At 35.1% G+C, this 24,841-nt stretch overlaps 1 protein-coding gene across 38 annotated transcripts in view; it reads left to right on the forward strand.

The window, feature by feature from the left end:
• The window catches only part of RIMS2 (regulating synaptic membrane exocytosis 2), a 581,405-nt gene that overhangs the window by 85,363 nt on the left and 471,201 nt on the right, over positions 1-24,841 (forward strand). For all 38 annotated transcript variants that reach the window (XM_072774146.1, XM_072774140.1, XM_072774145.1 and 35 more), the window contains one exon: positions 23,332-23,542. In XM_072774146.1, the coding sequence (XP_072630247.1) occupies positions 23,332-23,542 (211 nt within the window). The remainder of the gene's footprint in view (positions 1-23,331; positions 23,543-24,841) is intronic.

The raw sequence follows: 24,841 nt of genomic DNA on the forward strand, positions 1-24,841 counted from the left end.
ACAGTAAGAGATAAACAGCAATAACTATTAATCAAATAGAACAATTTTAATATGCTCTAATAAAAGCAATATAAATGTCGATTCTCTCAAGATATCTTTTATAATACTCTTCTTGTGATGATGTGCGATAATTAAGTGCCTATATGATGAGATAAAGTGAGGGGAATGACATAGGTCCTGTTACATAGAGGTGTGCTACTATTGACCTTTTAAGGAGGATATGTTAGGAGGATCCTCTGCTTCCAGACCACAGTGGATCACTAAAAGCATGGAAAGTGAAACTGAGGATGAGGGCTGGGGGTGGTGTCTACTGTATATGTAGCTCTAAAATGGGAACTGTTGCTGTATTTGATCTAGATGAAGTCAAGACTTGTGTTTGTTCTATTTGCTGTTTTATCTTTGGCATCTAGCAGAATGCCTGATCTGTAGGAGGAACTTAGTAAAACTTTTTTCACAACTGATTTTACGTGTTTTGTCCTTTTATACTATAAGAATACTGTGCTACAAACAGTAGAAATGAATTTAGTAAACTCTTCTAATAAAAAATTGTAATAAAATGGCAAGCTATGTATTATTTTGGTGATTATCATTAAGTCATTAAAATATCATAAAATAGTAAAATTATTATCAAAATATAATTAGATGCAAATTTGCCGCAGTATTAAATGACTTCAGTTATGTATTTTAACTGGCAAATTTTAGAAAGTAATCAAGATTAAGTTATATTATTTAGTAGATTACAATGGGCATTAAATAAAATAGATATTTGGTTAGTAACTTTAAAAAGTGAAATAAAGTGACATTTGATTGACAGAAAGATCAAGGCAAACTTGAAATAGGTTTATTTCAATAATAAATATAATTCAGTTTGTTTTGACTTTTGGATAGGATGATGGTAGGAGAAAAAACTAGTATTTTGGATGTTTTAAAAATTAATTCTTATTTAATAGGTACTATTCCATTGAAGTATCTTGGGCAACTCATTCTTCTTATTAATCTGTGGTTTGTGCAGTTTTAAAAGTTCATAATTAGGGGTGCCCTGGTGGCTCAGTTGGTTGAGTGTTCAACTCTTGATTTCAGCTCAGGTCTTGATCCTCAGGGTTATGAACTCAAGCTCTGCATTGGGCTCCTCACACATACACAAATTCATAATTAATAGATTTTCTTAATTGTTATCTTTTTCATCTCATATTCCTGTTATGCTGAAGATTTTTGGTATATAATTTTCCAGAAGTTTTCCCTTTATCTTTTTGATCCAAAAACCAGGATACTTGTGAATCTTCTCTTTTAATTCATCTTCCCATAGTCTAAGACTTCTTTCTGAGTCAACTGATTTTTTTTTCTCTCTTTGACTACCATTTAAATGGGGTAGCTTCCTATCTGCTTACTTTCCGTTCATTCATCCATAAAATTATTTCTAAGAACTGAATTCCAGATATTCATTTAATATATAAAAAGTAGGACTTATGTTTCTTCATACTCCTTATAAATATTTTTGTAGTAGAATAACTAAGTATTTATATTAAAAGTCTAATATTTCCTGAACAGTAATTTCATTTTAATGAAACCCATTTTGTGGTTATTCAAAGGTATAATAATGTAGGTTTCTTGAGTCTGTATTTTTAGAGTTTGTTTATTTCATATTTCTTTACTACAACAGGAAGATTTACCAATTTTGATTTGGGTAATACATGTGAAACTGTAGGTATAAGTAGAACAGTGTGTCCAACTTTGACTTTCCATAAGTTTTAAGGCTTAGAAAAGCAATTGAGCCATTTGTCTCTTATCAGTTCTTTCAACCTTTGCAGAAATTCCTTAACATACGAATTAAATAATTTTAATTTTATTTTTTCTTTTCTTCTTTCTTTCTTTCTTTCTTTCTTTCTTTCTTCTTTCTTTCTTTCTTTCTTTCTTTCTTTCTTTCTTTCTTTCTTTCTTCTTTCTTTCTTTCTTTCTTTCTTTCTTTCTTTCTTTTTCTTTCTTTCTTTTCTTTCTTTCTTCTTCCTTTCTTTCTCCTTCCTTCCTTCCTTCCTTCCTTCCTTCCTTCCTTCCCTCCATTTTTTGCCACAGCATCAAAATAAGGGAAAGTTTCTCTAAAGACAATATAATATTGGTTATATGTAAAGTGTAAAACAAGTCCCTGGGTAATTAAGGATAGGCATACTAGGGAAAAAAAAAAGGTAAATTCTTTGTAATGCAACTGTTAATTTAACTTTGTATTCCCAATATCTAGCATAATTTCAAAGGTCAGTTTGAAGGTTTTAAAATACAGATTAATTAAACCAACCAATTGGATTAGTTATTCATGTTGGGACAAAATAAAAACTACACTTTTGGAATACTAGGAAAATCTAACATTTTAATCATTAGAATCAAGTGGCCACTCAGCAACAATCCTCTTTGATATGAAGTCTTTTAATAGGAAAAAATGCTAAGAGGAAGAGTGCTTTTTAAGCACAGGGAACATCACATGTGAAAGTTTTTAAGTAGTGAGGGGTTTGAGGGACAAGGAAGACTAGTGTGGCTATAATACAGTGGACAAGATGAAGCATGGTGGGAGATGAGATTCCAGAGGTAGGACTTAGATAGGGCAGTGTTTTTATAGAGAATGATAAGTCTGAGTCTCAGCATAAAAGGATCTGAGTCTTAGCAAAAAAAGAAGATAACTGGAAACATGGCTTTGACAGGATTTAATTTATGTGTAAACATCAGTCTAGCTGCTCTAGGAGTACAGTGAGTGAGAATAGAAGTGGGTAGAGCAATGAGGAGGATTTTATGAAAGACTCTGCTAGAGATGATGATGACTTGGACCAGGTTGCTTAGAATGAAGATGGAGAGGAGTGGATTTGGGATATATTTGGAGGTTGAAATGACACGAATTTTTAGTGTGGTAGATATGGAGGAGGTTAGTAAGGAAGGGAAAAGAGCCAAAGATGTCTGCCAGATTTCTGATCAGAAGAACTGATTGGGTGCCGATGCCATTAACTCTGATCAAGAAGGGAAAAGGATGGGGGGCGCCTTCTGCTCAGGTTATGATTCCGGAGTCCGAGGATTTAGCCTGCTTCTCCCTCTCCTTCTGCTCTTCCCCCTGCTCATGCTCTCTCTTTTAGTCACTCTCTCTCAAATAAATAAAATCTTTAAGAAAAAGTGGAGGAGAAGTATGAACAGGTTAGGACTAGCAACTAAAACTTAAGTTTTAAACTTTTTATGTTTAGGATGCTATAAATTAGCCAACTTTGAAAGAGAGATATGGATTGACTGGAGTTACAATTTTTGGTGTTAGAGCTAGAAGATAGATAAGATACCTTAATGTGTGAAAAAGAGCAGATAAGAAGGTCTGTGATTGAGCCCTGAAGCATTCTTACACTGTGTAGCGTGCTAGTAATCCAGAGATAAAAGGACAATGGTTTCTGCTCTCACAAATATTTCACATTCATGTAGGAAAAAGACATGCTGATAAATAATGTAAACCAAAAATGTGGAGATTTTCTGGTTTCCTCTTTGACATATAAAGAGTTTGGAAGTTGTTATTTTCATCCTCACAACAAGAAAAGGCTAAACAACTGGAAATCAACGACTCTTCTAAGATCTGTCACGTAATTGAGATCACAGGGCAAATCAGTGCCCTGACAATTGGAGGGAGAGGTGAATAAAGAGAACCAAGGTTTACTGGAAACAGAAACTACTGGAACCAGGATATGGTAGGAAAACTCAAACTATAACTGATGGAACTCAGTCTGAAGGCTGAGTGTGGACTGATGAAGGGTTAAAACTTCCTGGGAGCCCAGCCTTGGGGGAACCATCTTCCCAACTTCCCCAGTTTTGTGTTTGACCTTGCGGGGTTCTCAAGGTGAAGGTCGGTGAAAAATTCTCTCACACTTTCAGCAGGGGAAGGGTAAAAGTAACCATTCTGAAATGTTCCCAGAGCTTTTTGTTCTCAAGGGAAACTACATTAGCTAGCCAACATAAGAGAAGGGAAATACCCAACGGCTGTCCCCTATCGCCTTCCCATCTCACTGAAAGGATAGCAGAAGCACATGTATATGTCCTAGCCCAGGGGCACAGGCCCACTAAGAGACTGAGACTTATTTATAGGGTTATAGAATGCTTCTCTTCAAAGTGGCAGTTCAGGGGTCCAGGCTGCTTCTGTTACGTCTTGTTGGTAAGCCCAGTGAAACGCAGAGCTACCAGGGTTGCTGCATTGGAGGAAGAGACACAGTGGAGGGAAGGGAAAGTGGAGAACGCATTAATTACGAAAGACTGGTCAGTTTGCTCACAGTGCATTCCCCAGACCTGTCACAAGGCTCTTAACTAACTACAAGGGAGTCTAGAAAGTTTTTCCATGTGATCACAAAGAGAGGTGATTCTACATAATGAGTGGTAGTACATCTACTACAGTTAGTTTATGTTTGATTTTCATTTATTGTCAAGCGATGGAATTTTCAGGATGCCAAAAGGTAAAGATCTGCTACAAAGCAAAGATACTTTGTACTCTTGATTCTGTTGAAACTGCTGTAATGACTTGGGGATCAAGGTTGAATTTTTGTAAGACTGAAGGTTTGGGTTAATAATAGGAATACAAGAAATGTCCAGAAGGAAGGAAACTTACTGTGTGTAGTGTTTCCAGGAACATCTATTAGATTTTTGTCAGTGGGATCTAAGGAAATTTTTTGCATTTTCTTAGGTGGCAGTGAAAGCCTAAAGGAGGTTAAAAATGTGATAACAATGAAAATATATGAAAGCATGTGAGAAACCATCAGCTAAAGCTGATCATTGGAGTAACAAAGCATAATAAAATGGAACAGATTTCCAATAGTCCAGGGAAAATTATTTATGTCTTATTAGGTGCAAAACATGAATCCAAGGATGGACATTTTGAGGCTTTTACTGAAGTGCTAATTGTTAACATGGCTTATAACAGTTTTTTCCTTCAAGACTCTAGGGCCCTTTCTCTCTCCTGTCTCTTCCAGAAGTCTAAATTTATAAATTTTAGGTCATAGGGATTACCTTAGAAGAATATTTTGGAGACTGCCCATACCTGTTGATGATAAGAATGAGTGTATCTCACGATTCTTTTGCTGTACTTAATCATGTTAACTTGCAATAGAGCTGAGTCTAGGGTTATAGAGATGAAATTTCTAAATGCATAGCCAGCCTATTATTAAGTCATAAGGGAGAGCTGATGGACCCTAAAAAGGTTTTGAAGGCAAATGGCAATGGAAATTGAAAGGTCCTTGAGAATATTGTCAATTTGATTTTACTTTAAAAATTCCAATTGGGGAGCAACTGGGTAGTTCATTGGTTAAGTGTCTGACTTTGATTTTGGCTCAGGTCATGATCTCAGGGCCACGAGATCATCTGCTTCGGGCTCCGCACCAGGCATAGTACCTGCTTGGGATTTTCTCTCTTCCTCTTCCTCTATCCCTTTACTTGCCTCTCGTGCATGTGTGTGTGCTCTCTAAATAAAAATTAAAAAAAAAAATCCACTTGGTCTTCTGCTTTTTCTGAGGATTGAGGATGATATAGATAAAGATGTTTTCATGTAAGTTATATGCTTCTTATTGGTGCTTAACTGGTCAAAGCACTTGGCATGCAGTTGTGAGATAGTGAAGCAGTTCCTGCAAATGGTGTGTTTCCAGGTTCTAACATAGATGTTCTTCAATCTAGTCTAAAATTGGCCACATCAGTCATGTATCTTTGAAACACCATAAATTTCTTTTGGCTCAAGAAGGAGATAAATAAGAATTGTGAATGATAGATTGCGTGTTCAGAAAATGCATTTAGAAAAATTGATAAAAGTGGCAAAGTGGTTATTGCCTAGTAAAATTTTTATTAAAACATAACATATCTAGCAAAAAGTGCACATAATGACAATATGCAGCTCGTTGAATTGACAGACAGTGAACATATGTGGAAACCATTACTGAGAGCAAGAAACAGAACTTTATCAGCCCTCTCCTATCTCTTTCTCACTGTCCCATCCAGGGAAGATTACTTCCCACCCCAAGGGGTAACTTTATTGTTTTATCTGGTACCACAGATTATATATATATTTTTATACAAACAGAATCATGTAGTATGTATTCTGTTGGATCTGTGTTATTTTGTTCAACATAATATTTGTGAGATTCATCTAAAGATTGCATGTTGTTGTATTTCATTTATTTTCCTGTTCTAGTATCTGAATATACTATAATTTCTTTGTCTGTTTTACTGTTGATATGCAATTGGAATTTTTCCAGTTTTTGGTTATTATGAATAGTGCTGCTATATATATTCTGATGTCTTTTTTTTTTTTTTTTTTTTGCCTGTTACTCTGGAGGAGAATTTTGGAGTTATTTGTGAAAATGAGGTCCTTAAGCTATTTTAAAATATTTTCAAGTAATAAAACTAATCATTATTTCAGGGTCATTAGTCTCTAGTTTCCCATTTATTTATTGGTAATGCTTAGGTACTGTTTCTTGAGTATGCCCTACTGTTTGATGTTTTGGTGGCTCTGTATCTGGCCAAGAAAGGGCATTCCAAGGAGAGGAACAGCACATAGGATGATATGATCTGATTTGCACTTTCTAACAAACATTAGAGTTAGAATAGTCACTTAAGGAGCTTTGTAGAAGTCCAAGGTTTGGGATGGCCAGCTATGTGGTGTATGCTTATTCTCCTATCAAAAAAGGACATTAATTCTTTCTCTTAGCTGATTAGTAATGCAGTTGCTTTTATACTTCTTTTTTAAAACTTCCATCCACCAAAAGAAATCTATTTTGCACTATAACCAAGCATATACATACTACATACAAATATTAATAGAAGCAAGATTTGCATGAAATGCTTACTTGCACTCTTTCTAATGCTCTGATCTATTTTATTAAAAAATTTTGAGTCTTGGCCAGCTAAGTTGATTTGTGCCTAGTGTTGAGTTGCACTCTGCAGTTTGAAAAGCACTCTAAAAAAAGTGTGTGACTACACTTAAGGATAATGTTCCCCAACTGCATGCCATGAACTTGTAGAAAGCACTACTTCAAATTCATTCCCTGATGAAAATTAGTGTTAAAATGATATTTATTTGAATGGTTCAGTTTTGTTAATAATCAAGTCCTACCTTAGGGTTAGAGTCTCACAGATTTGGATTGTTAAAGAAAAAGCTTTATAAATATCACTTCAATTTAAACCTTGGAATAATAATCATAGCTAAGAAGAATAAGAATACAGAAATGTAGTTTTATATTTGATTAATCTGATACATAATTTTAGTTCCTTCAAAGATAAAAAGGATAGACACTCAGACAATACTAAAACATTGTACTACAGGTAATGTAGAACACAGGGAATAAATGCTTGTTCTATAAGAAAAGAGCCAACCGGGATCCCTGGGTGGTGCAGCGGTTTGGCGCCTGCCAATGGCCCAGGGCGCGATCCTGGAGACCCGGGATCGAATCCCACATCGGGCTTCCGGTGCATGGAGCCTGCTTCTCCCTCTGCCTGTGTCTCTGCCTCTCTCTCTTTCTGTGACTATCACTAAAAAAAAAAAAAAAAAAAAGTTTTCCCCAAACATTTAAAAAAAAAAAAAAAAAAAAAGAAAAGAGCCAACCAACTTCAAGTCCAGACATAAAGAACACATAAAGGGAGAATGGGGAAACTTTGAGCTAGGTTGTCATCATATGTTACCTCAATCATCATGGTAATTTTGAAGTCTATGTTAAAATCCCACCTGACGACACAGACACTGGCTAAATAACTTTCCATCAGTCCCATACAGCTAATAGGAAGTGAAATCAGGACTAAGACCATGTTTAAAGAAAAATCTTTATTTTTTTCCTGCCATAGATTTCCTTGAAATACCGAATTTTTCTTGTTTATTTAAAGTACCTCAACTCAGTTTTAAAGAAGGCACAAATAATAACCTAGTATGTGTCACAGACATAGTGCTGGGCAAAAGATGAATGATCCGAGACAGATAATATACATAAGAATAATTACAATATCATATATTGTTTAGAAGTGTAACCTAAGAGTGAGTGTTTGGCTCTGCCTGGTAGTGGGGATCAGACAGGTTGCTGAAATCTGAACTAGGTCTTGAATGCTGAAAAAGAGTGGTACTAAGTGAAAAAAAAATTAGTTGATGAAACAGCATTTACAATGGAACAGCATCTACATGCTTGGAGAACTGTAGAAGAACATTACTATTCTAGTGTAAATGTTAGAGTTATTATTCAGATATCTTGGTTGCCAGCAAGGTAAATAGCATTGTGCTACTACTATATCATGTAGTAGTACAAGATTTATAGTTATCCACATCAATCTAGGACTAAGTGTGATAAACTTAGAACGCGTTGTAAAAAATGTGAATCATGTGATCAGTTTTCTTTTTTCCTTTTATTATTATTTTTTAAATGATGAGCAAATAGTGTTTTACCCAGGAGCAGTGCATAGAAATGTTTCATTTCCTAATGTCTTTTTCAAAGAAGTACTTTATTTTGGTTCAGCAGAAAGAAGTTGAAGGTCAAATGTTTATAATGATCTTAAAATGTTTCTTCTATTTATCATTTTTCCCCCAGAATTGAATTTGTTAAATACTTTTCTTCAAGAAACAAATTTCAGAGAAGCAGTGAAATATACTTTCCTCTTGGCATCAGAGAGGGGTATCTACATATTGAAGATGAATCTTTTCCTAATGTTAGTAATAAGCCATGAATATACTTTTATTTATTTTAAATCTCAGTTTCTAACATTAAGATGATTTCATCTTGTGAATGAAAAAGTCATTTCAATTCCAAAGATTCTGTATTTGGTGATTTATATAAAAGTTTTTTTGTTTTTGTTCTTTTTAAAGAAATAGACTTTTTGAATTTCATTGCCTTTTATATATTGGTTATGGTCGCATCATGAAACACAGAAGCAAAGTCATTTATATTAAAGGTATATATTAAAGATAAAGAATTGATATTATCTAAAGAACTTCATGTAAATTTTAATGTAAGAGTGTTTCAGTGTGGGGATTTTTTTTTGTGTGTGTGCAGCAGTTACAAATATCTGATTTATTTGAGATAGTTTTATCATATTTCTCAGCTTTGCCTTACCGATTTTTGTACTTTGTGATGTGGCAAACTAAGTTGGATTCCAGATAGTATAGGAAATGATTCTTAGCAAGGAAATCAGGATATATTCCCCAAGGTGGCTCTTCAGCTTCTATTCTATTTCTCTTCCCCTTCTTTTCTTTTAACTTCCTGAATTCTCCATCTGTTTTCATGCTTTGCATACTTCAGGTTGAATCATTCTTCATTTTCTGCCTGTCACAATTTTGCATATCATCTAAGTTCAGGATGTGCAGGATATTTAAAAACTAAGACTTCTGTGAAGTCCTAGAAGTCTTCTATGAAGTCATGCCAACACCATTCACTAATGACTCTTTGTATTCTGGTACCATTTTTCTTACCTATTTATTTAGTATATATTTCATTTTGCCTTGTATTAAAATACATAGCTTATTTATATTCACCTCATGTCTATACTTGTTCATATGTCTTTTTTACTGATGACAGGATTGGTTCATATTCAACTTTATGTTATATTTTTGCTTCATCACTTGTGAAATAGTGCACACACAGTACACACTTGTTTATTCACTATTAATTCAAACATCTGGTAAATATTTACTGAGAATTTGGCTATGGGCCATCATGCCTGTGAGTGGATTAAAATGGACAGCAGAAACAGACAACCCTCATGGATTATATTTTCTAAATAGATAGGCATTAATCAAATAATATATACAAATAAAAGAGGAATGTGGAAATGCAAGATACTGTAGAGCTAAGGAATACCTTCCCAGGAAGTGATGTTGAAGTGCAGTGAGAACAATGAAGAGTCATAGAAGCCAAGTGTAGAAAGTACATGGTTACATTGGCTTCGTGAAATTGTTGGGGAACTTGCTTTTATTTTTCTTCTGAAACAACTTGTTAAAGCACAAGAGTATCTCATACAGACCTTTAATCTGTTTTTTATATGGATGCCTTTGACAAGCTGGTGAATCCAGAGACTCATCTCAAAATAATGTTTTTAAGTGCATAGGAAATAATGCAAGCAAAATATAATGCAGTAAGTTTGCCAATTAAATTGAAAAATGGGTCTATCTATGGACTCCTTGGGGATGGATTATAAATTAAAGTGAAAAACTTGAGTTAAATAATTCATCTGTAAAGCCATACACTTGGCCACTGTTTTTTGAAGACTGGCAATAAATGGACTCATCATGTTAGTAGGAGGAAAGACAACACTGTAAAGATGTCAAGTCTCCTAAACCTAATTTATAAATGTAATACAATTTTAGTATAAATCCTACCAAGATTTTCAAGAGAATGGAATAAAAGGATTAAAATATTTAAATGGAAGAAAAACATTTATAAATAGGAAAACAACTTTCAAAAAGAAGAGCAAAGAAGAGGATTCATTTTGCCAGATATCAAAACGAGTTGCAAAGCCCAAGTAATACATATTTGGGAATATGTGGCATTCCTTTAAAACTCTTTTCCTGAGATTATCCTTCTAGTAAAAGGGAATTGCTTTATCTTGAGTTGTTAGAACATCTATCTTATTATGAAAAGCCCAGGATTTCTTTAGTTTGAATTACAAAGTACTGCTTGGTGAAGATACATTATCCTGAAAGGACCACAAACAAACATACCTATACCTCTAGAGATTACCTGACAGTAACCTTGGAAAGGGGAGATAAAGAAATTCAGCGCCAGTCTGGAAATTCCTGGCTAGTGTTCGATTTTAGTAAACAAAACTTTTGTTTTGCTTGTTTAATGAACAATTAAAATTACTTTAGCAGCACTTGGGTGACTCAGTCCCTTAAGTTTCCAATTCTTGGTTTTGGCTCAGGTCCTGATCTCAGAGGCATTAGATTGAGTCCCACCTCGGACTCCGCATTCAGTGTGGAGTCTGTTTAATACTCTCTCTCTTTCTCCTGCTGCCCCACCCCCCACCCACCCCAGAGAGAGCAAAAGAGAGAGTGAGAAGGAGCGGGGGGGGGGGGGGGGGGGGGGTGTTGTGGAGGTCAGAGGAGGAGGGAGAAGCAGACTTCTCCCGAAAGCAGGAAGTTCTGTCAAACAGGAAGTTCTACATGGGCTTGATCCTAGGACCTGAGATCATGACCTGAGCCCAAGGCAGATGCTTCACTAACTGAGCTACCCAGGCCCCCCATCAAATAACTAAGTCTTTTTTTTTTTTTTTTTTAAGATTTTTATTTATTTATTCATGAGAGACACAGAGAGAGAGGCAGACATAGGCAGAGGGAGAAGCAGACTCCAGGAGCCTGATGTGGGGCCCGATCCTGGTACCCCATGATCACGCCCTGAGTGGAAGGCAGGCGCTCAACCACTGAGACACCCAGGCGTCCCCAAATAACTAAGTCTTTGAAAAAAAAAAAAGGTTACTTTAAAAAAGGGATAATGTAAGTGGTTAGCTTGTGAAGATCATGAAAACATACCTATGAGATGAATGAGAAACCACAGCAACAAAAACATGTCACTGGGTATAAAATTATCAGAAATAATGGGATTTCCAGGAACTACTGTATTGAAAATTTCCATTTTTTCAAATAACTCAGAAGTGAAGAAAAGTTGCTTTGGAAAACACTGAGTTCATTGAGTTATTATAGTGATGATGGAGACATTGATGCAGAAAATACACATGAAAATTTGGATGAAATAGGGGCACTTGGCTGGCTTGGTCAGTATAGCATGCGACTCTTGATCTCGAGGTTGTAAGTTCAAGCCCCACATTGGTTGTAGAGATCCTTAGAAATAAAATGTTTTAAAAAAATTTGGATAAAATGGCTTTATGAAATAAGATGAAAAAAAAAGCAGTATTTCTGATTTGGTATCTCGTATGTTTTTAAAATATTTATTTGTAATAAAAGTTTTACTTTTTATTTTTTTTTTTTAAAGATTTTATTCATTTGAGAGAGAGAGAGAACAGGAACAGGAGAAGGGGCAGAGGGAAAGGGAGAAGCAGATTCCTGGCTGAACCAAAAGCCCAATTTGGGGCTTGATCTCAGGACCCTGGGATCATGACCTGAGCTGAAGGCAGATGCTTAACGGACTGAGCCACCTAGGCACCCTGTAATAGAAGTTTTAAATTAAAATATATCTTTGATTCTTTTGTCTATATCTAGGATCTACAAAATGTGGCCTGTGGGTCAAATCCTGCCTGCTCGATGCCTGTTGCTGTAAATAAACTTTTATTGCAACAGTCAGATTTACTTGTTTTTGTATTATCTGATTCTTTTTACATCGTAAGGGCAGAGTTGAGTAGTTTTGACAGAGGCCCTATGGCCCACAGGACTCAAATGTCTGGCTCTTTACAGAAAGTTTGCCAATTCCTGATTTGCACCATTGGAAAATGATATATTCACATTTACATATTTAAGATCTTTTGACCTTTCATTGTTTTGGAATTTGGTTCTGAAAATGTTGTTCTGGAGTAGGAACAAACACAAAACACAATGAAACAGAATACAGAGTCTGTAAATGGACCTATGCACAAGTGGGAACTTAGTGTATGATAGATTGCCATCACAAATAAGTGGAAGAAAGGATGGACTGTTTAATGGTGCTGGGAAAATGCAATCTCTATATGGAGAAGATTGAAATTAAATTCTTGCATCATATCACATATAAAAATAAACTTCAGATCGATTAAAAGCCTAAATGTGAGAGTCAACATTATAAAGCTATTAGAAGAAACTGTAGAATTTTTTTGTGACTTAGCGATAAGTAAAACTTTTTTATAGCCAGCCACTGAAACCACAAACCATGAAGGGAGAAATTGATGTGTTTGACTACATCAAAATTAAAAATTTCTGTTTAACAAAGGACACCATGTACAAAATTGACAATCAGTTGTCAGGCTAGGATATTTGTTTTATGTAACTTATAAGTGATTAACATATAGGCTATATAGGGCACCTGGGTTGCTCAGTGGTTGAGCATCTACCTTTAGCTCAGGGCCTGATCCCAGGGTCCCTCATCAGGCTCCCCACGGGGAGCTTGTTTCTCCCTTTGCCTGTGTCCCTGCTGCTATCTGGGTCTCTCATGAATGAATAAATAAAATCTTTTAAAACAAACATACAAACAAACAAAAAAACATTAGGCTGTATAGAATACTACTGCAAATCAGCAAGGAAAATACAGGAAATTTAACAGAGTATTGGTAAAGGATAGATGAATAGAAAATTCATAGGAGGGGCAGTCCAATGGGCTGAACTTCATTAGAAGTCAGACACCTTGAACTGAAAAAAAGATACATAGAAAAACAAATCAATTCATACCTCTTAGCGCTGCAAAAATTTTATAAGTTAAATAATATCACACTGGCACAGACAAGAAAAACTGAACTTTCATACCCTTCTTGCAGGGATGCTAATGGGTTACGCCCCTTGAGAAAGCAGTTTTAGAAATATTTAGTGAACTTGAGGATGCGTAATATATTCCTGCATATATATCACAGAGAAAACCATACAGGCTTACTTCAGAGATTCTGTGGGTTCAGTTTCAGACCACTGCAATAAAGTGAGTGAGGAAATAAAGTGAGTCAAATGAAGTTTTTGGTTCCCAAGTACATACACATACAAAAGTTATGTGTACGCTATACTGTAGTCTACAGTGTGCAGTAGTGTTCAGTCTTAAAAAAATGTATATAGCTTAGTTAATACTTTATTGCTAAAAAATATTATATCATCATTGATTGCTGATCAGCATAATATAATAATGAAAAATTTTGAAATATTGTGAGAACTACCAAAAGGACACTGAAACATGAAGTGAGCAAATGCTGTTGGAGAAATGGTGCTGACTTGCTCGATGCAGAATTGCCACAAACCTTCAATTTATAAAATAGGTGGTATCTGCAAAGTACAGTAAAGTGAAGCACAATAAAATGAGGTATGCCTGTATATGGGTTTGTAAATATATTATTACAGAAATATTGTATAGTAATGAATTATTACGGGCCAACTTAAAATAATGGATGAATGTGTTTTATGTAAATAGAACATTATATATCCATTAAAATAGATGTACTAGAGGCAAAAACTGTAGTGGTTAAAAGCATGGATTCTGGAGTAACACTGAATTTGGATCTGGCTTTAATGACTTACCATCTGTGTGACCATGAGCAAAAGAGTTTCTCTGAAGAATAGGAATAAAAGTAGGAAGGATTAAAAAAAAAAGTAGGAAGGATAATAAAAGTACTTATTTACCTGATACACCATAAACACCACATGCATTAGGCTACAGTTTATCAATTTAGATTTAAATATAAACATGTAAAGTCGAGTGACAAATACAAGAAGCAGAAATAAGTAAATGGCCTAATGCCATTTATTTAAAAATACAAGACTGATTATCTGATGGAAGGGAAATCACATTAGGGAAGGGAAAATAGTTAACTAAACTGGGAGCCAATTATGGATACGTGCTACCTAGCTTATGATCCATTCTGTTCTGGATACCTAAGGTTTAACAAAAGTGGAATGAAGACAGTAAAAAGTGTGCATTGCAATCTGTTTCAGGTGGAGGCAAGAGCATGTATGAAGTGCAAAGACCAGTAGTGAGATGCACAATGATGCGTCGAAAGGATGAAAGAAAGCCAGAATGGCATTAATAGGATGAGGGTAGAGGAACAGTGCAAAACCTGAGATTGACTAGGGGAGATATGCCAGAACATTCAGGGCTTTGTAGGTCTTCGTAAGAAGCTTTTTCTTTTTATTTGAGAGCAATCAGAAGCCAGTAGAGTGTTTTAAATAGTGTCTTTTAGGAATACTAATTTTTCCTGTAGTGTACAGACTAGATTGAGGGAGAGAAGTATGGAGGTGAGTAAGGACCCTAGCCAGGAGACCAGGTGGGCATGGGTGGAAACAAGGCCAATGGTATTGATGGGCGATATGGAGACCAGTGGAAGCATTCAAGACATATGTAGAAAGTAAATTTGAAAGGATTTAGTGATAGGTATGTTATGCATGTGAGGGAGAGAGATAGTCCCAGAACAAATCTAGATTCAGGCCATATAATTGAATGGTTAGCACCATTTACTGAAATAGGGAACACTTGTGAGGGAATCTGGTTTGTCTAGGAAAATTATGATTTCAGTTTTATACATACTGAATTTCAGGTGGCATTGAGACTTCGAAATAGACATGTAGAATAGGCAATTGAATTTTAAAGGTCAGAAAAGTCTGAGCTGAGCATTTACATTCATAATTAATGTATGTGTAGGTAGAAATTGAAGCCTTGGATATGGGATAAGACTGCCCAAGAAGATGCTATAGAATGAAAAGAGACGAGGACCTGAGTCTTGACCTTCAAAGTCTCCTTTCCTAAGAAAATGAAAGACACAGATACAGGAAAATGAGGAGAACATTGTGAAAGCCAAGGGGGCGGTGAATATAGTTGAACGTAATTTCAAATATTATTGAGAACTCATTGAGATAAGGAGCAAAAATTTTGTTCTCTAATTTTAGGTACAGGGAGACCATTGATGAACTTTTTGAGAATTAGTAAATAGACTTGAAACTAGATTAGATTGGTTGAAGAATGGGGTGAGGAAGCAGAGGTAGAGTTTTGTTTATTTATAAATGGGAAGGGGAGATATGCTCCTTTTGCCAAGGAATCTGAATCTCCTGTTTAGCTCCTGAGTCTGCATGTACACCATTACTTTTTTCTTTTTAAGATTTTATTTATTCATTGGAGAGAGAGAAAGAGAGAGAGAGAGAGAAGAGAGAGAGAAAGAGAGAAAGCAGGAGGAGAAGGAGAGAGAATCCGAAGCAGACCCTGCACTGAATGCAGAGCCCCATGTGGGGGCTCAGTCTATGACAAGGAGATCAGGACCTGAGCTGAAACCAAGAGTCAGACACTTAAACCAACTGAGCCACACAAGTGCCCCTGTACACCACCACTTCTATGTATCGTAGTTTCTCATTTTATAGGAGTAGAAGGATGCATACACAAAATCTCTCTAAATCTTCTCTTGTTACCTCACATTACTGTCATCATGTTCTTCCTGGATTGCATCTTCTTCTATCTCTCTTCTCCCCACAGTTGGGACCACTGGATCCCATCCTGCAGCCTTAATGCTACAGTCTCTGAGATTTCTACAGTTCTCTGTAAGAGGGTTTCAAATAGTTCTTTCAATAGTTCCTCGGGATACATAATTACTAACTTTGCTACTAATATGATGGGCCTTCTCCTCATGTGTGAAATGGGGCTTCCACTTCCCTTAAGACACTGTATTTCAGCTTAGTTCACATAAGTAGACTGCTTTTCTGTTTCATTGTCCCTGGTAATTTGCCCAGTACTCCAGTGCTTCTAGAACTGAAACCAAACCTGCCTCTTCCTGCCTTTTCTTTCTCCCAGCCGGGTTCAGCCATTCAGAGATTTTAAGTTTATCAACAGTTATTATTAGAAATGTACAGTATATCTCACACATGGGAAGATAATTCTAAATGATGGGAGAAGCTCTGATGCAGAGCTCATCCAATGGTCCACCTAAACTCATGGCCATCTGGTACACATTTTATGGATTTGCCCTCCTGTAGTGGTGCTTGTTTTGTTTTAGCAGAACTTCACTTTTGTTGGGAGATAATCAGGGCAAAAAACATTGTGTTACCTGAAGTTACAGGAAAAGTTAATAAAACTGGCAGAGCTATTTAAATGTATTGATATAAGGTGTGAAAAAGGAACTATGTGTATGTAGATATAATGGACTCATTCATTGAGTTCTATTTTTAATTTACCTACTGACTTTAGGTTAGCACTTTGAAACTAACTTTTTTTAAAGTTAAAGTTTTTGAGATGTAATTTATTTACGGTAAAATTCACTCCTGTGAGGAATTAGCGAATTCTGAAAAAAACAGACTCTTGTATGTCTACTACCATAAGCGAGGCATAGAACATTTCCTTCACCCCAAAAAGTTCCTTGTGCCCATTTGTAATAAATTCCCTTGCTCTGCTGCAATCCCCAGTGACCAGTGGCCTGATTTTTTGTTCTTATAACTTTGCCTTTTCTAGAATGTCATATAAATGAACTCATATGATATAGAAGTGGGCAAACTATGGTCTACAGGCCAAAATATAGCCTACTGGCTGTTCTTGTGTAGGTGATGAGTTAAGTACAGTTTTCATATTTTAAAATCATAGAAAAAAGTTTTTTAAAGATAACATTTGGTGACTATAAAAATTACATGAAATTAAAATTTCATATTTATAAATAATGTTTTGTTGGAACACAGCCACACACATTCATTTAACATGTTGCCTATGGCTGCTTTCTGGTTAACATTTTTTACATCCAATTGAGGAAATATTTGCCTAGCCTATCTTAGAAGTCTTTGTTTAACTCAGGGCCACAACTTGCCTCAGTGTTTTTTTCTAGAAGTTTTATAGTTTGAGTCATTATATTTAGTTCTGTAACCTGTTGATTGCAGTTATGTAATATGTTGCATTAATTTTTGTATAAAGTGTAAAGTATGAGTTGAGGTTCATTTTTTAACACATGAGTTTCCAATTACTTTTTTTGCATTTGAATTTCTCATTGCTTTAAAGATTATTCTTTTTCTTTTTTTTTTTTTAATATTATTCTTTTTCCATTAAATTGCTTTGATACCTTTTTTTTTTTTTAGAAAAAAATTAATGACCATTTAAGTATTAGACTATTTTGGACTCTATTCTATTCCACTGGTGTATGTGTTTGTCCTTTGCTAATACTGTATTGACTTGATTAATTCTGTAGCTTTTATAGTAAGTCTTGAAATCAGGTGGTATGAGTCCTGCAAACTTGTTTTTCAAAATATTTTGCCTATTGTAGGAATTTTGCTTTTCTATATAAATTTTAGAGTTAGCTTGTCAATTTTTTTTTTTAATTTTGTTCATTTATTCATGAGAGACACAGAGAGAGGCAGAGACATAGGCAAAGGGGGAAGCAGGCTCCCTGCAAGGAGCCTAATGTGGCACTCGATCTCAGGACCCCAGGATCATGACCTGAGCCAAAGGCATATGCTCAACCACTGAGTCACTCAGGTGCCCCCTACCTTGTCAATTTCTTCAAAAAAAAAAAAAAAAAAAAAAGGAAAATCATACTGAGTTTTTGATTGAGAGAACATTGAATTGAGAGATCAATTTGAAGAGAATTGATATCTTGACAATATAGTGTTTTTTTTTTTTAAGATTTTATTTATTTATTCACGAGAGACACAGACAGAGAGAGGTAGAGACATAGGCATAGGGAGAAGCAGGCTCCATGCAGAGAGCCCGATGTGGGACTTGACCCCAAGATTCCGGGATCATCAGCCAAAGGCAGATGCTCAACCATTGAGCTCCCCAGGCGTCCCAATATAGTGTTTTCTTATTGATGAATATAACATATTTCTCCTGTTACTTAGATCTCCTTTGATTCTTTTTTTCCAGCAATTTATAGTTTTCACCATAAAAAGCCTATATGTATTTTGTTCAATTTATACCTGTTTTCCTTCTTTTGTTTTTTAATGTCATTGCAGACTACTTTTTAAAATTTTGATTTCCAATTATGCAATGCTAGTATTTTAAAATACAAGTTTTGGGAATATACTTAGTTTGTGGCTTGTGACCTTGCCAAATCACATTTATTATAGGAGATTTTTTGAAGTTTCTTTAGGATTTTATATATAGACCATTATGACATCTGCACACAATTTTTTTCTCCCCCTTCCCAATCTCTATGCTTTTTATTGTTTTAATGTACTGGCTCGGATTTCCAGTCCAATGTTGATTAGGAGTAGTGAGAGAGAACGCCTTGCTTTGTTCCTGGTGAAAGCATTAAATTTTTCACAATACAATATGATGTTAGCTGTAGACTTTTTTGTAGATAGCCTTATTGCATTCAGGAAGTTTCTATTTGTTTCTAGTTTGCTGAGTCAAGTGCTTTCTTAGTATCTTTTGATATAATCATATGTTTTGTTCCCTTTAGTCTGTTAATATGGTGACTAATATTGCTTGAATTTAGAATGTGGCATCAACCTTGCATTCCCAGGATAAACCTGGTACACCTGTTTGTGATGTATTATTCTTTAACATATTTTTGGATTTGATAATGTTGTGTTGAGGATTTTTCTACTTCCCATAAGGAATATTAGTCTATAATTTTCTGTTATATTTTTATATGGTTTTGGTATCATAGTAATGCTGGCCTTAGGAAATCAGTTAGGAAGTTTTCCCTTATTTCCTATTTCTGGAAGAGATTATGTAAATTGGCATTATTTCTTCCTTAAATGTTTGGTGGAAGTCATTAATAAAGCCGATGAGAACGGAAGTTTTATTTTTAAAGGTTTTAAACTAGGAATTAAGTTTATTTAATACATATGGGACTTGTCAGGCCATCTGTTTCTTCTTAAGTGAGGTGAGCTGGTTTTAGTCTTTGAAGGAAGTAGTTTGTTTTATTATAGTCTATTTCTCATGTAAGTTATAGAATTTATGGGCAAGGAATTGTCCATAGTTTTCTCTTGTAATCTTTTGCATTTTATTTGATTAACTGTGGAGTCTGTAGTGATGTTTCCTTCTATCATTCTTACTCTAGGTAATTTTTATCTTCCCTTTTTTCTCCTCTTGATCATTTTGACTAGAGGTTTATTAATTTTATTGATTTTTTTTTTTTAAGAAACAGCATTTGGTTTCATTGATTTCTTCTATAATTTAAAAAATTTCTTTTTATACTTTCTTTGGGTTTAACTTTCTCTTCTTTTTTTGGAAATTGATTTGAGACTTTTTTATTTTTAATATTAGCATTTATTTTTATATTTTCCAGGTTCTATATGATACTTTCAAGGAATATCATAGTCTTTCTGCCTAAAGAACTTATTTTAAATTCCTTTGGTTAATGTCTTCTGACAATAAATTCTTTCAACCTGTCTTTTCTTGAAAAGTCTTTATTTTACCTTTATTTTTTGAAGCATAATTCCACTGCATATGGGATCTTGGGTTGACAGATTTTTTTCTGTCAGTACTTTGTATGGATGCTACTCCAAAGTCTTCTAGCTTCCATGGTTTCTGAAAGATGATCTTCTGTAACTTTTATCATTGGTTCTCTATATATAATGTGTCATTTTCTCTGGCTGCTTTCATAGTTTTCTTTGGTTTTTAGCAGTTTGACTATGATGAATCTAGGTGTGTCCTACAAAGGATTCTTTGAGGTATATGTGTCTGTGATTTAGTGGTCTTCATTAATTTTGGAAAAGTCATGGTCATTATCCTTTCAAATATTTTTCTCCTTCTTCTGGGACTCCAGTTTTATATTAGATCAATTTAGCTCTTTGGATGCTCTGTTTGTTTTTTCCTTTCCTTCTCCAACTCTTTTTTTCTTTGGATATTTTTCATTGACTTATTTCAAGTTTACTGATATTTTCCTTTATTTTTTCAAGCCTGTCCATGAGCCCATCAAAGAAATTCTTCATCTCTGATGCCATGTTTTCTATTTCCAGTATTTTCATGTGACTCTTATGCTTTCCATCTTTCTGCTTCAGTATCCTATTCTATGAACATCCCATGTTCATGCCTGTTGTCCCCCTTTTTATATAAATTTTTTATCTTAATAATTATGATACGTAATTATATATAACTATATATAATACATAATTATAATCATTTTTAAGTCTGATAATCCTGGTAATTCCATCATCCTTGTCATCTCTAAATCTAATTATATTAATTATTTTATCTCTTGACAATGGGTTGTTTATTCCTTGCTATTTTTCCCTGGGTTTCATGGTTTTGAATTATATTTATGCCTTAAAGTGGGCATAATAGTGTTAGTGTCAGATTGTTAGTGTTGGGAATTAAATCGTCATCAGGTCAGAAGTTCAGATAGGTTTGGATTTTATTGTTGCCATCATTATCTTTAGTGCCTCATAATCTTTAAATTTCTCCAAATTCCTCCAGTGGGCTACTGCTGCATTGTGTTTAGGATGTATGCAGGAGTATCAGAAATTTTTTTCAGTGTTTTGCTACCCTTTCAGCCAATTCCATCTGTTTATTCCACAGGGACCATCACTCCATATGCTCCTGCCTCTTCCCCAGAAGTAGACTCTTGATACGTATTTCTTCCTTTTTTTTTTTTTAAGATTTTATTTATTTATTCATGAGAGACACAGAAGGAGAGAGAGGCAGAGACACAGGCAGAGGGAGAAGCAGGCTCCATGCAGGGAGCCCGGCGTGGGACTCGATCCTGGGACTCCAGGATCATGCCCTGGGTCGAAGGTGGCGCTAAACTGCTGAGCCACCGGGGCTGCCCTTGATACATATTTCTTGATTCTAGGTTTTTGACAGGGGCAGGGTGTTTGGTTATGTTTTCCTGCCCTTCATCTTTGAAGATGAAGGCTTTGAAGACCTGTCCATCTGGGCCTTATGAATGAAGTTTGCTCAGTGTTCTTAGGCCCATCTCCCCATTGAAGTAAATCTGTCTTATATTTATAATAGGTTTAGAACAGGAGTTTCCATCCCTCCCCTTGTTATGCAAGACCTTTGATTTGAGCATTGGATGTTGGCTGAAGATGGTTTCCTGTCCTTTTTTTGTAGGTAGAGGATTTTTTCCTTTAACCTTTTCCTTAGTTGCAGTGGATCTTTGCCTCTCTCCTGGGGATGACAGTTTCCTTCTCTCTGTGGCTTATAGCTTTGGCTTTTTAAGGAGAGATAGTCTGGGGAATTGTGCCTGTAGCCCAGCAGCCACTAGGTACCTCTTTTACACTTGCACTTGTGTACCCCCAAAGAGTTATTTGTTCTTATGCCCTACTCCCAGTCTTCTTCAGAAGTAACCAGTAGAGGCTTGCAGGAAGTGCTTATGAGTGAAAGTGAACTTTCCTTGAGTCTGGGCCCCTAGCTATTCCAAACTGTTATGTTGGCCCACACTTGACCTTTTACAGTCTGTTGAAATTTTAACTGATTTCCTCTTACCAGCTTGTAAGATGGCTTCTTTTTCTCCTTCTCTCCTGCTCTGCCAAAGGTGAAACAGTGTATTTAATTGTTCTTTGGAGGGGCTTGCTGCTCTTTGAAGTTCAAATTATTTGTTTGCCTTATATCCATAACTCTCTGATGGGCTCAGGAAAAGTTATGATTTTGTAGATTAGTAGTTAGCTTTTTGTCATTTTTAGATTGACAGTGACATTATTTGCAGCTTTGTAAGTCCTAAGTAGAGTTAATTGTAGTTTTAAAACATTTTAAATTTTCCTTTATGAAGATAATGGAGGTGAGAAATTTTATCACTATTTATTTATTATTATTATTTTTAAAGATTTTATTTATTTATTCATGAGAGACAGAGAGAGAGAGAGAGAGGCAGAGACACAGGCAGAGGGAGAAGCAGGCTCCATGGAGGGAGCCCGTTGTGGGACTCGATCCTGGGACTCCAGGATCATGCCCTGGGCCGAAGGCAGGCGCTATACCGCTGAGCCACCCAGGGATCCCCTATCACTATTTATTTTTAAAGAGTAAATAGGGATCCCTGGGTGGCGCAGCGGTTTAGCGCCTGCCTTTGGCCCAGGCGCGATCCTGGAGACGCAGGATCGAATCCCATGTCGGGCTCCCGGTGCATGGAGCCTGCTTCTCCCTCTGCCTATGTCTCTGCCTCTCTCTCTCTCTCTCTGTGTGACTATCATAAAGAAATAATTTTTTTTAAAAAGAGTAAATAATATGTATTTCTAGACATCTCTTTTTCTCATTTTTTCGTTTTGTTTTTAAGATAAAAATTGGCCTTACTTTTATTTGCACAGCCTTCTTTGCTAGTCTCCTAACATTTCATAATGTTTTTAAAGCCAACTAATAACCAGACTGTTGAATAGATTTAAACAATTAGAGCACTCATCCAGTGTTTTCCACTCTGTTTGGATTCTTAAGATCACTCCAATTGAGAGTTGTCTTGATGATTTGAAGTTCATAGGTTTTGGTTACACTGTGTAAGTCAAATGTGCTCAGTCTATTTCTGAAGCTAAACCTTTGAAAAATAATATTTTAAATATTTTGGGGCATATAACTGAAAATATAAATGGTAGAAATTTTACAGTTATAACTCAAAGATATCTCTATTAGCATGTATTAATTGCCTCTCATATTACATGTATATTAAAGGACAGAACTAGTTGCAACACTCTTGTGTGCCATGTAGAATGTTATTCTATAACCAGAAAATTAAATTTTTATTCTTTATTCCCATTTTAAGAACTTTTTTGATTTAAAATTATATATAGATGGTTATAATTAATATTTTTTTGAGGCCATCAGGAAACTAATTTTTTCTTTCCTGTTTTCTCTGCAGAAAACTTCATCAGCAATTTGAAATGTACAAGGAGCAGGTGAAGAAGATGGGAGAAGAATCACAACAGCAGCAAGAACAGAAGGGTGATGCCCCAACCTGTGGTATTTGCCACAAAACAAAATTTGCTGATGGATGTGGCCATAACTGTTCATATTGCCAAACAAAGTTCTGTGCTCGTTGTGGAGGTCGAGTGTCATTACGTTCGAACAAGGTACAGAATGAAAATTACATATAATTCTATTATAGTTAAGCTTATAATATAGCTAAGCTAATTGTGAATAAAATAAAGCAGACAACTGAAATTAATATTCATGTTAACTAATGAACAAAAATCCTTTAGTGTCTTCATGTTAGGTAAAAGTTTTTAATTTTTCCTTTCAGTTAAAGAGAGATTTGTCTCATTGTTTATGTCCTTTAGCTAATGATTTTGTTTAGAATCATAGGATCTTAGACTTTCAAAGATGATGAAGATAATTTAGAGATTAATTGGTCTAATTGTTTTATTTTACAGATGCAGAAAACTCAGATTCAGGGAGATTAAAGGTCATTTTTAAAGTCACACAACTGATTAATGTTAGAACAGTGACACTGCTTTTTCCATTACTATATATAATTTTATAACTTTGTACATCTTTCTCATCCTTTGGCCCCTGTTTTCTTTCCTTTTGAAAGAGGCTTTTCCCAGCCAGAAGAGTCTAAAAGTGTTTTATAGTTTTATAGCTTTTGAAACTGCATTACCCTTTATTTTTGTTTTAACATTAATGAAATAAACACTAGACTGTGGAATTTAAAGAAGAAATCTTAAGGAGATGTCTTATACTAGATTTTTGTAGTTTATCCATGCACTTTAGGGACTATGTTAATGCTCCCCAAGGAATGCTTTGTTGAAATAAGCAAAAACAGTTTTAAAGTATACTTTTCTGGGTAAGTTCTTTAGAATTTACATTTATCTCCTCACTCGTATTTTATCACTCAATTCTTTATTTAGGCTGTTTTAAAATAAGAAGGTGATGTCTGTATATACATTACTTAGACATAATTATGGGGATTTGTTCTCCTGTGTGATTTCATTTCCCTCCATTTTCTTACTATTTCCTGTTTCTCATTTTGTTTTGCTTAGAATTAATACTTTTCCATTTTTTTCCCCTAATGTTTCCTCCTGGTTTACCTGATTATTTTTCTTTTCCTTGACAAGTTCCATTGGCAAGAAACTCCAGTACAGTTCTGAGTAGAAGTGGTGAGAGCACACATCCTGTTTTGTTCTTGCTTTTAGGGAGGAAGCATTCAGTCTTTCACTATCAAGTATTACATTAGCTATCAGCTTTTCATAGATGCCTTCTATTCCTAATTTGCTGAGAGTTTTGTTTGTTTATTTGTTTTTATATCAGGGATATATGATGGAAATTGTCAAATACTTTTTCTTCATCTATTGAATTAATCATGTTTTCTCTTTGCTTGTTAATGTAGTAATGAACTACATTGGTTGATTTGAAATGCTAAACCAGTTATA

The sequence above is a fragment of the Canis lupus genome, chromosome 14, assembly GCF_048164855.1.
Source record: "Canis lupus baileyi chromosome 14, mCanLup2.hap1, whole genome shotgun sequence".
NCBI classification, from domain to species: Eukaryota; Metazoa; Chordata; class Mammalia; order Carnivora; family Canidae; genus Canis; species Canis lupus.